The sequence below is a fragment of the Onychomys torridus genome, chromosome 7, assembly GCF_903995425.1.
Source record: "Onychomys torridus chromosome 7, mOncTor1.1, whole genome shotgun sequence".
Lineage (NCBI taxonomy): Eukaryota > Metazoa > Chordata > Mammalia > Rodentia > Cricetidae > Onychomys > Onychomys torridus.
Genome location: NC_050449.1, coordinates 113508794 through 113525914, shown reverse-complemented (window position 1 = coordinate 113525914; position 17121 = coordinate 113508794). Strand labels below are relative to the sequence as shown.

The 17121-nt window shown below is 47.4% G+C and overlaps 1 protein-coding gene across 1 annotated transcript in view; it reads left to right on the top strand.

Annotated features, from left to right (window-relative positions):
• Ulk4 (unc-51 like kinase 4) overlaps nt 1–17121 on the top strand; it is a 317659-nt gene that overhangs the window by 222090 nt on the left and 78448 nt on the right. The window contains exon 35 of the mRNA XM_036191627.1: nt 14047–14232. Within this exon, the coding sequence (XP_036047520.1) occupies nt 14047–14232 (186 nt within the window). The remainder of the gene's footprint in view (nt 1–14046; nt 14233–17121) is intronic.

Below are 17121 nucleotides of genomic sequence, written 5' to 3'. Positions count from 1 at the left end.
TATCAGGTGCTGAGTAGATTGTGTGCTGTGTGGAGTCCTCATTTCACAGGATGCGGTTGGTATTATTTACTATTTAGACCACAGTTGAGAATAGCATACATCCAGGGAGATGACAACCAAGCTTTGTCCAGGAAACCTTTATTCCTTGGCTTGAGTTAATGTCTGATTGAGATAAACACAGGGCTGGGTGTCAGGGATTCCATCATAACACAGAAATGGAGGTGAGCATAGTCAGCCTGAAGTTCCGCCCATTCTGCAGCTCTGGATTCAGCCATCCGTGAGTTGAGATCACTTGTGAAGAAAACCATGCCTGTAACAAATGTGTACAGATTATTTTTCTCATCATTTTCTAATCAGTATAGTACAGCAATGATTTTCATCATGTTTATGTTGTGCCTGATCCTATAGGTATCCAGAGATGACCCGAAGTCTACTCAAGGGTGTGTTGACATGTGCAGACATGAGCCTTCCCACTTAAGTTAGTAGTGACATCTGCAGGTTTTAGTAACCTTTGAGGATCTTGGACTGATCTCCACAGACACTGAGGGAAGATGGGAGCATCCTTTGTGTGAAAGAGCTATTCCTGTACATTCCCCAAGGGTCACGCTGAAAGCCTTGTATTATGGGATTCCCCCTGGAAATGCACCTTTCCCCAGATAGGTTCCATCGTGTACTTGTGATGATGAGAAAGACCATTCAAAGCTGAAGTGCTCATGGTTTGCGGCTCATTTGTTGAAATTTGTCTATTGAGGTCCCACTGACTGCATTTTACCTCATCGATGCTAATTAATAGCTCAGTCTCTTAACCCTTCCCTTGCCACCAGCAGGGCTGACAGTGCAGCCACAGAGCCAGACCACTGGGAAGGGCCATCGTCCTTGTCATCAGACATTCCACATGAGGGGCAGGCCTTTGGGCAGGAGAGCATGGCATTGCCAGAGTCAGCTGGGTCTACTCTGAACATCATGTATGCATTCAGCTGTGGTTGCATGGGCTTCTCTGGTGACAGGTGACTGACAGCGGTGGGCAAATTAGTACAAGCTTTCCACCTCGAAAGAAGGATTCAGGGCTGGCAAGATGGCTCAGCAGGTGAAGGGGCTTGCTGCCAAGACAGACAACCTGAGTTTAATCCCTGGGACCTACATGGTAGAACCCACAAGCTGTCCTCTAATCTCCACACTAAATAAATGTAACTTTAAAAAGGGACAGGAGAATGCCCTCTAGAGCTGTTAAGAGACAGAAGGGTTAGGCACGCAGGGTCTTGGCAAGGGCTCGGTGCAGACTATATGCCCCACTGCACTTGCTTTGCTCTGTGTGTTGGTGGCTCCTGCATTACCTTTACCGTAGTACAACACTGTGTAGTAAAACCCACCATGATGACAACAGCATTCCCAAGAGTCTAGAAGCTGGATGTGCTCCGTTTTATTTTTGCCCCTGCCCCAAGCCATTCAATTTTAGATGCTCTCTGTAGAAGCTGGATGTGCTCTGTTTTATTTTTGCCCATGCCCCAAGCCATTCGATTGTAGATGTTCTCTAAAAGGCCAGCTCTGTGTCAAGTTTGAAGCCACTGAATAGTATATAATAGCACTGGCTATTCACCCGTAACTGTGATGCAAGGGGCTAGCTGTTTTGATAACCATGGTTGGCTTTTTGTTCTGGCTTTGTGCCTGCAGCATTACCCTGCCGATGACTCCCAGGGGCTTTCCCATGCTGCATGCTCTGTAATCATATTACCCCCATCTAATAAACAGCCAGCTCATATTGTAATAAGCCCTCTTTGCACACAGCCTCATTAATGTGCTAAAATAATGGACCCAGGGGCATTTCCAAAGACTGTAACTCTACAATTAGCTGGCCTCACAGCTAGACAGAGAGTTGATTGAGTTCCCGCCATACTGCAGTCACAAGGGTCCTCAGAGCACACCAACTATACTGCAGAAGTGCTGCTGGGCCTTTAGAGTCCTTCAGCCCCAGGATGGAGATGGACAGTCCTGTTTCATCCTGTCTGGATACATTTCTTGGATAAGTGAACTCCCTGCTTTCAAAGATATGACTTTGCCTTACAGAAGTCATACTAAACAGACAGACAATAAAGGCTTAACTAAGCTTCAACAGCCCTGCACAGACTTCGTTCTACTGTAAATCACCTGGTTGGATATTGTTTCAGTGTTAGAGGGCGGTGTTTGTCGTATGGGCCTTGCGCTTTTATTAAAGGACAGCCATTGTCTCCTTGGAAATCATATTTTTAAAGAAAAACTGTATTATATCTTATTTTCTTTGAGGGCACATCTTCTGCCTCATTCCTGGATTTGTTAGATCTGAACTCTTCAGAAAGGAATTACTTTAATGCAAGAGAGAATGTTCACAATCTTGGAGTGTAGCTGGAGTTATCTCCAGTTCCCCCTGGGCCCACAGCCACTCAGACCCAAATAAACACACAGATGCTTATATTCTTTAAACTGTTTGGCCTAATGGCTCAGGCTTCTTGCTAGCTAGATCTTACATCTTAAATTATCCTATTTCTATAAATCTATACCTTTCCACAGGGCTCATGGCTTACCGTTATCTTTACATCTTACATCTCATGGCAGCGGTGGCTGGCAGCATCTCGACTCAGCCTTCTACTTCCCAGAATTCTCTCTCTTTGTCCCGCCTATACTTCCTGCCTGGCTACTGGCCAATCAGCATTTTATTTATCAATCAATCATAGCAACATTGGAGTCAGTCAACAGTCACTTTTTTTTTCATTCGTGTGTGTTTATGTGCATGTATGTGTGCATGCTCAAGTGTGCATGGTCACATGTGTGTCAGGTGTAGATGTAGGTGTATGTGTGTGAGCATGTGGAAGCCCAGGGGTCAGCATCAGATGTCACTCTCCATTGCTCTCTGCCTCATTCTCTGAGGCAGGGTCTCTCGGTTGAATCCAGATCACTTACCAGCAGGGCTAGACCTGCTTGCTCACTCCAACAACCCTCTTCCCTGTCTCCGTGTGCCGGGATTGCAGGCAGGTCACCATGTCTGCTGGCTTTTACCTGGGAACTGGGATCTGAACTCCTAACCTCCACTCATGTCCAGACACTTTGATCACAGAGACATACCCAGACCCCATCATCTTAGCTTCTGGACTCCAGTCCTGCAGCACACTTTCCAGCCTTTGGAACAACAAGTCCTAACATGATTTTCCTTTTCTGATGGTCTTCTGGAAGCTGTTAGCAGTATCCCAAGACTCTACCGTCACTGGCAGGGTTAGTGTGTGGCTCGTGTCACGTGAAGGCCATTTCCCTTGCATGCCTGAGAAACTTGCCTTTCTCTTTTAATTTTAGGGATAGAAATAGCAGATTTCTTTCTGACATTTTAATTGCAAAAGGTATGATGAGCCATCATGGGAATCCTAACAAGCTAGAGGTGATTAGTAAAACCAAAGCCCCCACTTGTGCATCTGGCTTATGGTGATGGTCTGTCTCTGTTCTTTTCCTTGCAGTCACAAGTGCCTATGTCATGGATATATTCTTCTCTATATTTGCTTCAGTATTATGGGCTCTTTTGTTGTCTGTATCCAGCCACTGGTTTTGTTCTTTTCTGGCTGAATGTCATTCGTGTGAACCTCAGGCATTCCTGCCAGTGGCTGTAGAGGTTGATGGCAGTTACATGCTGTTCTAGATGCCCAAAGTAACATTCTGTTGTGGTGTTCATGCTTCTGTACTCTCCTCGTTATGTCAGCTCCCCAAAGTGAGGTGTGGTAGTGTGAATGTCATTGGTGCCAGTCAGCTCATAGGCAGTGGCACTATTAGGAGGTGTGGCTTTGTTGGAGAAAGTATGTCACTGTGGGGGTGGGCTTTGAGGTCTCTTATGCCCAAGCCATGCCCAATGCCTCAGTCAACATCCTGTTGCCTGCAAGATGTAGGACTCTCAGCTACTTCTCCAGCACCATGTCTGCCTGCATGCCGCCATGCTCCCCTCAAGGATGATAATGGACTAAACGTCTGAAACTGTGAGCCAGCACCAATTAAATGTTTTCCTTATAAGAGTTGCCATGATTATAGTGTCTCTTCACAGCAATAGAAACCCTCACTATGACAGAAGTTGGTACCAGGAGTGGGATATTGCTGTGCTAGGCCTGACCATGCATTTGTTTTAAGGAATATGGACTTCGGGACTGTGGATTAGAAAAGCAGGTGAAAGCTTTAAGCACTGCTTAATGGGCCACACTAGTAGGAGCATGGAAGACAGTGGTGCTGAGTGTGATTTGATGAGCTGTGGGGCCTGGCTCAAGAGGTTTCAGAGGAGAATATCAATATGTGGCCTAGAGATCATTCTTGTGATATTTTGGTGAAGACCGAGGTTATTTTTTACGCATATCCAAAGAGTCTGCCTGAAGCTAAAGTGAAGAGTTTTGGATTAATTCCATTGGCAGAGGAAATCTCAAAACAGCCTAGTATAGACTCTTTTGTGTGGTTATTAGAGGTAACTCTAATGAATATTTATAATGAAAAGGAGCAAGCTGAACAAATAAAAATAAAATGTACAGATTGAGAAAGAGGGCACCAGGAAGTGGAATAGAGATAAATCCTGTGTTCAAGGAAATAAACAGATCAAGAAATATAATAAAGGGAGTGGTGACCGCAGGACAAGATCCCACCCAGTTAAGTTTCTAATTTGTGAAAAGGAATTTTAAAAAAGCTTACAGCCAATTGTGGTGGTGCATGCTGTTAATCCCAGCACCCAGGAGACAGAGGAAGGCTAGTCTCTGAATTTGAGGCCAGCCTTGTCTACAGAGTGAGTTCCAGGACAGCCAAGCTTAGGCAGTGAAGGAAACCATCAAAAGGAGAAACCAGGTGAAGATGTAATTGAACAAAGAGACCATGTTCCATCCCCAGCAAGCAGCAGAACTTGGCAGCTTCAGCCACGTGGTTCTGGCTTTAGAGATAAGCATAGAAGAAATAGGCTATGCAGCTGTCCCCAAGACCAGGGAAAGCTGCTGAGGCCAGGCATGTGTCAGGGTGTCCCTGAATAGAGGCCAGTAGAGGGACCATTGCGTGAAGCTGTGAGGTTGAAGCTGGGATTGCTTTGGAGAACCCAAGATGTTAGAGATGGCAGAGCCATGGGACACCTGCTGAGGAGAGCTGCTAACAGGGAGTGGAACCAGCCCAAGAGAGAGAAGTGTGCTGCAGTCAACAAAACTGAAAGGAACTGGAGATTGGAAGAGTGTTTTGACATCAGACATGGAGATGCGGAGTTTGGAATTTGCCCAGCTGCTTTTTAGCCCTGCTTTGATCCAGTATTTCCTCACTGTGCTCCCTTCTTACATTTTGGAATGAGTCTTCTTAGCTTTGCTATTTATGGATGGAAATTCAGCTCATGAGGATTCAGTTTGGATTTTTTTTTGGTTTTATCATTAGAAAGGAGCCACACAATCTCAAAATACATATAACTCCAAGGCATTAAATTTGACAATGTGGAAAAATAGATGATTTTAATAGAAAAATATAAATTACCAAACTTGGCATCAACGTGAGTAAATGTCAAATTCCAAAAATGCACATGTGGAAGCCAGAGGGCAGCTCTGCAGAGCTGGTGTTCTTCTCCACGGTCCTGGTATTGAGTGCAGACCATCCAGCCTATAAAGCAAGTATCTTTACCCAGAGGGCCATCTCATGGCCCCATTTAGACTAGTGTCTGTTTTAAATGTTGGTTTCTCAGGACATGGTCACCCTGTCTGCCTTCCTAATATCTGACATTGCTTCTTTCTTAGAAGTCACCTCTCTAAGAATTGACTGTCTCGTGATAGAAAGTAGGATCTGACTTCCCGTGGCTAAGGAATAGAAGGGCGCTCCTCTTTGTTATCCTGCCAGGGGTCTCTCACAAGCAGTTAGAGCAGCTGCAGTTTTGAAGAGCACACTAGAAGAGCTCCCTAAGTCACCACCAAACACAGAAAACTCAGGAAAGACAAACATGTGAACTTGATGTGTCAGGGATATCCCTTGTACTCAGATTCATGAAACACACCTTTGAGAAGAGTCTTTATGGCGAGGAGGAAGCAGAGAGCAAGATGGGAGGAGACCATGCACACCTACGTGGTCTCCTACAAGCTACACACTCTCAGAATAGCGCCACCTGCTGGGAACTAAGTGCTCGACTCAACAGTAATGGGGCTTTTGCCATCTTTAGTGCTGATGCTGGAATGCTGCCTTGTGGTTTACAAGTGAATCCTAGTTCCTAAAGAGACAGACAACCAGACCCACGTTACTCTGATGATCCAGAGCATAAAGCCAGTGGAAAGGCTCCCCGTTCATTCATAAAGTAATAGTGAGTTTCATAATATTTGAAAATGGCTCACAACTGACAATCATTTTCACTTAGGATGCAGATGAGAATTTTTTTAAGTTTATTTATTTGTATTTCACGTATACTGGTGTTTTGCCTGCATGTATGTCAGTGAGAGGGTGTCAGATCTCCTGGAACAGGAGTTATAGACAGTTGTGAGCTGTAATGTAGGTGCTGGGAATTGAACCCCAGTCCTCTGGAAGAGCAGCCAGTGCTCTTAACCGCTGAGCTATCTCTCCAGCCCCAGATGAGAAATTTTTTAAAAGAAAATCTAACCTGATAGAAAATTGGAGGACCAGTGTCAACAGGGAAGGAAGGTTCAACTCAAGAGTGACTCAAGCTCTGTGAGCATGAGCCAGTGTCTGTGGGAATGAGGGAGAGTAGAAGCAAAGTCATAGTTGATGCTGAAAGCCCAGCTGGCCAGTCATCGTTTGTATTAATATATATTATACATAAGTATATATAGCTGTATATATGTATTATAGTAAGTTTTATGTCTGCGGGTGGTTTGCCTACATGTTTGTCTGTGCACCCCTTGTGTGTCTGGTGCCTGGAGAAGCCTGGAGGGCTTGTAGGTGGCCTTTTCTCTGCAGCTTCTACAGCCTATGTGTGAGGCTAGGAATGTTTTCTAATGGATTCTCATGAGCATCCCAACACCTGAGGCCTCCTAGGCTCTCCTCCAAATTCTCCACAGTAAAGAACACACCGCCTGGGTTGTGTATGTGTGTTGGCGTGTCATTTGATGTCATTGTCCCCTTCTGGGGGATACCTACACAGTGCCACATTACATTGTTCCCTGAGAATCTGGAGCTGAGACTAGCCCAAAAGCTACCACACTGCAAAGCATTCCTGATTTCTGCCAGGTGTGGTAGACAAGCTGGTGGGGACTCACTAAGGACAGGTTTCCTACTACACGCCCACTGTGGGTGGTGTTGAATCTCTTAACTGGTCATGTGTTGCTATGCACCACAGTCCTGCATGTTGAGAGTTTCCAGGTTGGGAATTTTGCTGTGACTCCTTGAATTGCATAACTGTGTACCTCTTGCATTAATGATTCCCCATGGTAACAGCTGAGCCAGCTGTGAGTGGCAGCAGTGTGGCTGGCTGACCTCCATGTCTACAGGCCATGCTCCCTCCCCTGCTCTTGCCCAGCTCCTCTGGCCTGTCCTCACTGCACACTCAGCCCAGCCCTGGCGCCTCCTCTCAAACCCTCACACCAAGCACATTGCCATCTCTCTTTTTGTTTGTTTGTTTTCTTTTTCTATAACACTTTTATTAAAGTTCCCAACTGAGAAGTTGAAAGGTTTGCACCCCAACACGTTACCATCCAGATTCTGGAATGAAGGAATTTCCAGATCTTGCCATTTCTTCTTTGTCCTTCCTAGTTTTGGATGCATTCCAAAGTGATGTCATGGGCTTTTGATCTTGGTGTGGAAACCTTGGAAGTCTTTCCTCCAGCATCCGCGTGGCTCCTGCCTTTGCTTTCTGGCCAACTGTTCAGAGGACCTTCCTCAAAGGAGCCCAGGCTGATGGTTGCACTGCAATGGCCTGGTGTGATATCCTGTGCCCGCCCTAACTGCCTCACGCCTCATGCCTCCTGTACTCTCAGCCTTGGGACCTTCCTGACATAATTGGGACAGTATAACAGCAAAGACAGATTTGTTTTGGTTCACAGTCTGAGGGTAGAGTTCTTCATATAAGGCAGCTGGTCACTTGTGTCCACAGTCAGGAGGCAGAGAGCAATGGATGCAGTAGATGCCTTTTTGTCCACCCACCCACCTCCTTTTGTTCAGCCCAGGGACTTGCACTGTCCACCCGCAGGGTGCACCTTCACGTACTGGGGAAGCCCCCCTGGGAATACCCTCCCAGACAAACCAGCCGTCTGTTTCAGATGAACCAGCACCCCTTTGCCCTCTTTGACAGAAGGTTCCCCGCTCTAGTGCTGTGGCTCCATCTGACAGTGTCCCCATCACATGGGTGCTCAGTGCGCGGTCACACGGTCAGAAGACCCTGGCTGTCCAGTCCTGGCTGTCTCTTCAAGGCCTGAAGCTGTCACAGCCGGAAGACAAATCCTTCCACACTCTTCCCATCCTACCTTTTAGTGATGCGTTTCAGGGCTGAAAGCAAATTCTCTTCCTTTTCTGCTTCCCTGTTTGGAATCCTGCCCTCCCAACATGCCTCACTGTGCTCCTGAGCTCTGTCTACACCTCTTTTCCATCTGTGCTGTTATAGACCAGGTGGAGCCTGTGAGCACTCTGTAAAGTGTTTAAAGCACTGACTAGAAGCCAGGAATTGTGCATTGGAGGGGAAAGCAGTTGACAAATCAGCTTATAAGATGGGTGTGTCACCAGAGGTCAGGACAGTGGGACCTGGGACTCCAGAGAGTTTGTGGAGCCAGGTTCACTGTGGGGATAAGGATTTGTGGCAAATATTTCCAATAGTGGGAAAAAATAAAATGACCAAACCCACTAAATCCAAAATTTTATGTGAAAGCTTGCTATTATTAAATGTTATAACTTAGTAGTTGGTCTCTCAAATGACTGTTGACACACTCGTTCTCTGAAGCTTCAGCCATTCTGTGTTAAGGTGAGGACCTTTCAAAGGAGTTGTGTCTCCTACCATTTGGCAGCAAACTCTGAAGGGCATTGTGGACGCGGCTCAGGACAAGTCAGGGCCATCTCTGCCACCTGTGCCTTTCAGTTTGTCTTTGGGGTGGTTTCTAAACCTGTGATATGTAGATTTAGAATCAAATCAATAAAAGGAGTGACAGGTCTCTGTCCTTCTAAATCTCCACATTTCAGAGTATGATGTGTTGGGAGTGGAGACCTATCGGCATCCCTCACTCCAACGCGAGGGGAGAGGGGCAGCATCATGGACACTGGGATCTCCAGCCCTAAGTGATATTCTCACTGCACTTGGTGGGCAGGTGTGAGTGATGCATGAAATCAAGCATCAGGATAGATGGCCTTGGGTGGAATCCTGTAAAAGATGTCCTAACAGTGCGGAGGTCTGTCTCTGGGCGCGTCAGCAACATCAAAGGGGCAGGAAATGTTGCTGTGAAGTGGCTGTTTTTGTTCTTTATATTTTCTTCTCTGGAACTGAGTTTCCCGATATAACTTTTGACAAAGCATTGCGGTAGGTAATATTTTTAAAATAGAATAGAAAGATGTCTGAAATACATTGTGTTGGATACATTGATCAAAGAGAAACAAACACACCACAACTGTGATTTTAAATTACTTTAAAACAGTTCTTAAAATTCTAGTGTGTGTTTCCTTAGAATTGTGTCCAGGCTGCATGTGTTTATCTGCTTATGTCTCATCATCCCACAAAGTACTCAAGGTGGCCAGGAAGAATGCTTCCGAGAAGCTAGGCTGACAGAGAAAAAACAAGGTGCCAAATGGGTGTACTTAAAGTATAATGATGACATGTTTATTTTAAGTTCAAATTTAATTGGATGTGGTTGAGTCTATAAATAAAATTAGGAGTGTAGTAAACAATGAAGACAAAACCAGTGAAGTTTTTGCATAGAATAAGCCATTTGCAATGGTGTTAGTTGTCAGGGTGACAGAGCCTAGGAGCACTTGGGAGGCACCCCCCCCCAACACACACACACACACACACACACACACACACACACACACACACACACGCCTGTGGGATTATTACGATAACTTCAATAGAGGTGGGCTGTTCCCTGGCTGGGATCCGGGACTGAGCCTGTGGAGTGGAGAAGGCAGCGGAGCAGTGGCACCTGTCCCTCTCTGCCTCCTGATCGTGGATATTGGTGAGCTGCTTCAGGCTCAGGCTGCTTTGACCCCTGCCCTGAAGGACTGCACCCTTGAGCTGTGAGCCAGAGCTGACCTTTCTCCTAGAGTGGTTTCCCTGACAACGACGAGCCAAGCCAGGAGTCAGTCATCAAAAGACAGCAGGAAGATTTTTAACATCTAAAATGAAAACACACTTGAATTCTCAAAGGAAATTTTAATACGTAGAATTGAACTAAAATGAAAATATATCAAAATTTGTAGGCTATAGCTGAAAGTATCGGTTAGAGAAAATCTATCATACCAGAAACTTAAATTAGAAAAAGGAAGCTGAGCCTGGGGTGGTGGCACTGTGTATGACCCAGCACTTGGGAGGTTGAGGCCAGCCTGGGTTCTGTCGTAAGATGCTTCAGAGGATGAACAGGGCCTGGAGCTGGCATTTAGCAGCGAAGCGGTTGCCAGGCATTCCTGAGGCCCAGGGCTCAATCCCCAGTGCTGCTAAGCAAACCATTAATAAGGAAGGAGAGAGGGTGGGGGTGGGAAGGGGATCAGCAAGAAGAGTCAGGAGTGCAGGAGGGGAGGGTAATGAGTAAGAGCAAAGTACAGGAACGTGTGTATAAAACGCTACAGTGAGACTTATATGCTACCGTGGGCAATGAAAGAAGTAAATATAAATCAACTCAAAGCAAATAAAAAGAAAAACCAATTAAATAAAAAAATAACTCTTTGGAAAACAAAAGCAAAATTGAAAGCTTACAAGAAACTGACAAAGATTAGAGAAAGAGAAATAACTGGTGTGGGTTGAAACAGAGGACATGGGCACAGCCTCTGAGAGGAGCCTCGGGAATGTTCTGAACAACTCTGTGCTCATGAAGAAATTAATCTGTTCCCTTATAACAAAAAACTTCAACCAAGATGGATACTGAGTCGTTCTAGAATCATTAAAGAAATTGAATTTCTAATCTCTCCAAACCCAGATAATTTCACCAGAATATTCTACCAGACAGAGGATTGAGCAATAGCTTTAATTTCTTAGAGAAAATAAAAGAGAAGAAAGTATTTCCAATCCATGAGACTGGGGTCAGTCTGATGCTGACTTCAAAAAAAAAAATGACCAAAAAAAGCAAAAGAAAAACCCAACACACACACACACACACACACACACACACACACACACACACACACACATGCACGCACACATGCATACACTCATACATATACATGCACATGTGCCTTGCACGTACAAAACACCACTAATCAAAATAACCACAGGCCGGTATCTCTTGGAACCTTAGATTTGGCCGTCCTTAGTGCGGTGTTCATGAATTGAGCACACCTGTGTAGCAGAACACAGTGGCCCAGAAGGATTCCTTCCAGATGTGTGAGGTTTGTTCAGCAAATGTCAGTTAATATATCCTGCCAGATACATGGTATTATGAAGAAATTGGATATAACATGAATCTATACAGAAAAAGTAGTTGACAAAGTCTTGCACTAGTTTCTGATAAGAATTCTCATCAAACTAGGATTAGATGGAAAGCCTTCTCAAGCTAATAAAACGCCTATGAAAAATCTACAGCCAACATCATATTTAATAGTGAGTGACTCAGTCCCATTTCCCAAGATTAGGAGAGTCATGATGCCGTGGCTGCCATTCTTAGGTGACATGGCAGTAAAGTCTAAGGAGGATGGGGAAAGAAGAAAGACAGCATTCTTGAAGGAAACCAGCCCTGCCTGACTGTGCAGACCACACTCAGAGTTGAGTCATTCCATTCAGGCTGCAAAGTACAGACACAGTGAAGAGCCGACAGCCAAGCTCATCGAACTGTATGACCAGATATGATCACCTATCTGTGACTTTGGCACTAATTACACCTGAAAATTCACTTTTTAAAAATCCTGGATGGATGTGTAAACTAACAACGAGTGTAGAAACTCAAATTAAAAACCAATACTGTGTGAAATTGTTCCAAAGAGAGTGAAGTGCACCGCAGCCCTCGGGTAGTGGGCATGTCCAGAGCACTGTGGAACTCTGGGGAAGAAATCAAGGATGACGGAATGGATAGAGAGAGACACTCACTCCCGCAGTGAGGCCCCCGGCAAATTTCTAGAGATAGGCAGCTGGTTCTAAAATTTATAAAGAAAAGCAGATACCCTAAAGCAGCTGAAGTAATTTTTGAAAGAGAAGAAAGCCATGGGAAGGGAGCTCTCTGTGGTGTGTGAGGACCGTGTGACCAGTGGTGGGATAGATACCTGGATGGGCTGATCAGAATAAAGAATGCAGCCAGACAACCATGTAAAGGTGTCCAGGTGATTTTTTGCAAAGATCTGCTTTTTTAATTGTGTATACATGTGTGTGTCCCTGTGTGTAGGTGCGCACACATGTATGTGGGGGCATTGGGTCCCCTGGAGTTACAGGTGGTTGTGAGTCTGGAAACCAAACTGGGTCCTCTGCAAGAGCCACAAGTGCTCTTAGCGCTGAGCCCTGGCTCTGCCTCTGCCCTCCCGGATGATTTTTAACTAAGGTGTGTTCAGGAACAACAGGATGTTCAGTGTGGGGAGTGGGGGGTGGTGACTCACAAGAAACAGAATCCTCTTCCTGAGATCCAGCATCTTATATGCAAGTTAACCTCAAATTAAGTGAAACCTGAGTGTAAAATATAAAACTATAAGAAATTTAGAGAAAAATATAAGTCAAAATCTTCAGGCCTGAAGGTTTAGCCAAGACATTCCTAGGAATAGAAAATCCATTAATTGGAATTCATCAAAACTATTTTTTTCTGCCAAAGTCTTTGTGAAGTTGACAAGAAGAACCTGTTCCCAGATCAGAGGGAATGCTTGGGAAATGCAGAGCCAGCCAGGGGGAGCTGCACCAGGAATGTTTAAGGAACTTTGAAATATCAACAGTGAATATTCTTTACTAATGGGGAGGAATGGATGGGTACAGAAGTAAAATGAGATAGCACCAGGTGCCCGAGGGGAGCAGGCGTGAACGACATGAAGCTGAGTGCGATGCATGCAAGGCTGGACCATGTGGTGGGAAGACGCGTGACTAATGTTGAGAGCTGCTGGTGTGGTTTTCTTAAAGATAAACCTGAGGCCCCAGGCACAGCCCGACAGCTACCCTGGGCTTCCTGGAGAATGAACGTTAATGCTTATTTTTAGGACCTGTACAGATATGCTTGGGAGTTTTATAGCTTCAAATCTGAAACAAGGCACATTTTCTTCAATGTGTGCATAAAGAGTGGGGTACCTAGTAAGTGGAATATTACTTAGCAGTAGAAAGTGATAATCAGCTAAGTGGCAGGGCATAGAAGCCCCCCAAAAGCCAGTAGTTTCTCTGTACCTTAGTGAGCTAAGAAGGAAATAAGGAAAAACACCCTGTTGATAAAAGCTTTTTAAAAATGTCTTAGGAATAGTAAGCCTTTGTGTCTTTTATGTAGTAGAGGTTTCCTAAACAAGTTACTAGTAAATTTGTGTCTAAAGAGGTATTCAGGGGCACCTCTGTGACTCCAGCATGGTGGGGGGCTGAGGCCAGCCTGAGCTACACAGTGACACCCTGTCTCAGGAAAGAAAATAAAGGGCATGGGGAGGGAAGCGTCCAGAAGCCAAGGCTGTTGATGCAGTTGGTACACCCCACTGTGAATACATGAGCAAATGTGTGTTGGTTACATGTATGACATCCATCCCTATCACCTCTGGCTGCTGGTCATTCCCCAGCCTCAGTGGATGGTAGAAAGAGTACAGGTGCCAGACGGACTTGGTGCGGAATAGCTTCTTTAACTCACTGTAGTGTTTAAATGCTGCAGTCACTAGAATGTCCCTCACCTTCTCCTCACACCTGAGCTCCCGGTTGGGGCTGGTCTTGAGCCTCCCGTGGTAAAGCTGGTTGGGGCTGGTCTTGAGTGGCACATCATACCGGGTAGAACTTATTCAGTGCTCTCTGCTTACTTCCAGCTTCCCAGTGAGGACCCTGAGATCTCCGAGGTTTCATCCAAGTGCCTGTCCATCCTGGTGCAGCTGTATGGAGGAGAGAACCCGGACAGCCTATCCCCGGAAAACCTGGAGACTTTTGCTGACCTCCTGGTGGCCAAGGAAGACCCAAAGGACCAGAAGCTTTTGCTGCGGATCCTCAGGAGGATGGTGAGTTGGCTCATGGCACCCACACTGGGAAGGGACCTCATTCTGGACATCTCCAGAAATGTTTCACATATGCCTTGGCCTCCCAGCTGCCTCTTGTGCAGACATCTGTGGCTGACATTGGTCATAGTCTATATGTGTTACATTGTTTCTGAACTGTTTGAGAAATGTAAGAGGCATCATTCTTGAAGGAATGAAGGAAGGAGGGAGGGAGGGAAGGAGGAAGGAAGGAAGGAAGGAGAGAAGGGAGGAAGGAAGGAAGGAGGAAGGGAGGAAAGAAGGAAGGAAGGAAGGGAGGGAGGGAGGGAGGGAGGGAGGAAAGGAGGGAAGGAGGGAGGGAGGAGGGAGAGAGGGAGGAAGGAAGGAAGGAAGGAGGAAGGGAGGGAGGAAGAAGGAAGGGGGAAGGGAGGGAGGAAGGAAGGAAGGAAGGAGGAAGGGAGGGAGGAAGGAAGGAAGGAAGAAGGGAGGGAGGGAGGGAGGAGGAAGGGAGGGAGGGAGGGAGGGAGGAAGGAAGGAAGGAGGAAGGGAGGGAGGGAGGAAGGAAGGAAGGAGGAAGGGAGGGAGGGAGGGAGGAAGGAAGGAGGGAGGAAGGGAGGGAGGGAGGAAGGAAGGAAGGAGGAAGGGAGGAAGGAAGGGAGGGAGGGAGGGAGGAAGGAAGGAGGAAGGGAGGGAGGGAGGGAGGGAGGAAGGAAGGAAGGGAGGGAGGGAGGGAGGAAGGAAGTGAGGGAGGAAGTGAGGGAGGAAGGGAGGGAGGAAGGGAGGGAGGGAGGAAGGAAGTGAGGGAGGAAGGGAGGGAGGAAGTGAGGGAGGAAGGGAGGGAGGGAGGAAGGAAGGAGGAAGGGAGGGAGGGGAGGGAGGAAGGAAGGAGGAAGGGAGGGAGGGAGGGAGGAAGGAAGGAGGAAGGGAGGGAGGGAGGGAGGAAGGAAGGAGGAAGGGAGGGAGGGAGGGAGGGAGGAAGGAAGGAGGAAGGGAGGGAGGAAGAAAGGAAGGAAGGAAGGAAAGGAGGGAGGGAGGAGGGAGAGAGGGAGGAGGAAGGAAGGAAGGGGGAAGGGAGGGAGGAGGAAGGAAGGAGGAAGGGAGGGAGGAAGGAAGGAAGGAAGGAAGGAGAGAGGGAGGAGGAAGGAAGGAAGGAGGAAGGGAGGGAGGAGGAAGGAAGGAAGGAAGGAGGAAGGGAGGGAGGCAGGAAGGAAGGAAGGAGAGAGGGAGGAGGAAGGAAGGAAGGAGGAAGAGAGGGAGGGAGGAAGGAAGGAAGGAGAGAGGGAGGAGGAAGGAAGGAAGGGGGAAGGGAGGGAGGAGGAAGGAAGGAGGAAGGGAGGGAGGAAGGAAGGAAGGAAGGAGGAAGGGAGGGAGGCAGGAAGGAAGGAAGGAGAGAGGGAGGAGGAAGGAAGGAAGGAGGAAGGGAGGGAGGGAGGAAGGAAGGAAGGAGAGAGGGAGGAGGAAGGCAGGAAGGAGGAAGGGAGGGAGGAGGAAGGAAGGAGGAAGGGAGGGAGGAAGGAAGGAAGGAAGGAAGGAAGGAAGGAGGAAGGGAGGGAGGAAGGAAGGAGGAAGGGAGGGAGGGAGGGAGGAAGGAAGGAGGAAGGGAGGGAGGGAGGGAGGAAGGAAGGAGGAAGGGAGGGAGGAAGAAAGGAAGGAAGGAAGGAAAGGAGGGAGGGAGGAGGGAGAGAGGGAGGAGGAAGGAAGGAAGGGGGAAGGGAGGGAGGAGGAAGGAAGGAGGAAGGGAGGGAGGAAGGAAGGAAGGAAGGAAGGAGAGAGGGAGAAGGAAGGAAGGAAGGAGGAAGGGAGGGAGGAGGAAGGAAGGAAGGAAGGAGGAAGGGAGGGAGGAGGAAGGAAGGAAGGAGAGAGGGAGGAGGAAGGAAGGAAGGAGGAAGGGAGGGAGGGAGGAAGGAAGGAAGGAGAGAGGGAGGAGGAAGGAAGGAAGGGGGAAGGGAGGGAGGAGGAAGGAAGGAGGAAGGGAGGGAGGAAGGAAGGAAGGAAGGAAGGAGAGAGGGAGGAGGAAGGAAGGAAGGAGGAAGGGAGGGAGGAGGAAGGAAGGAGGAAGGGAGGGAGGAAGGAAGGAAGGAAGGAGGAAGGGAGGGAGGCAGGAAGGAAGGAAGGAGAGAGGGAGGAGGAAGGAAGGAAGGAGGAAGGGAGGGAGGGAGGAAGGAAGGAAGGAGAGAGGGAGGAGGAAGGAAGGAAGGAGGAAGGGAGGGAGGAGGAAGGAGGGAGGAAGGAAGGAAGGAAGGAAGGAAGGAAGGAGGAAGGGAGGGAGGGAGGAAGGAAGGAGGAAGGGAGGGAGGGAGGAAGGAAGGAGGAAGGGAGGAGAGAAGGGAGGGAGGAAGGAAGGAAGGGAGGAGGAAGGAGAGAGAGGGTTCTCTGGCTGTAGCCGCCCTGATGAGGAAGTAATGTTGGCTCCATTCTTCCACACCTCTGCCAAATGTGTTTCTTCTTCGCTGACTGCCCTGGTCTGTAACTTCAGTGACTTTTCCCCTAGTCTAAGATACCGTCCAGTGTGTTATAGTTTAATCTGGAATGGACTTACACATTCTGTGTTTCACCATATTTGGTCTGCATGATATTTCCTTCCCACATCCAACCATAAAGTTATTTTCATTGCTACTTCATAACTGTGATTTTGATACTATGTGAATCATAATCTGATACTCAGGGTATCTGAGATGTGACCCCTGTGAAAGGGTTGTGCACAGGAACCATTCACAGGGGTCACACATCAGTACTCTTTAAAGCACTGTTGAAGAAAGACTTGCTTGCTTGCTCTGCTGTGAAGGCAGTCAGCACCTCTTGGCTCTTCCCTACCTGAGGTCTGTGGCCATCAGGGTTCCACACCTGTTGTCACCTTGACATCACCCTTGCCTCAGGCTGGTGGTATGGGGTTGTTCTTGCTGTGCCTGGAGT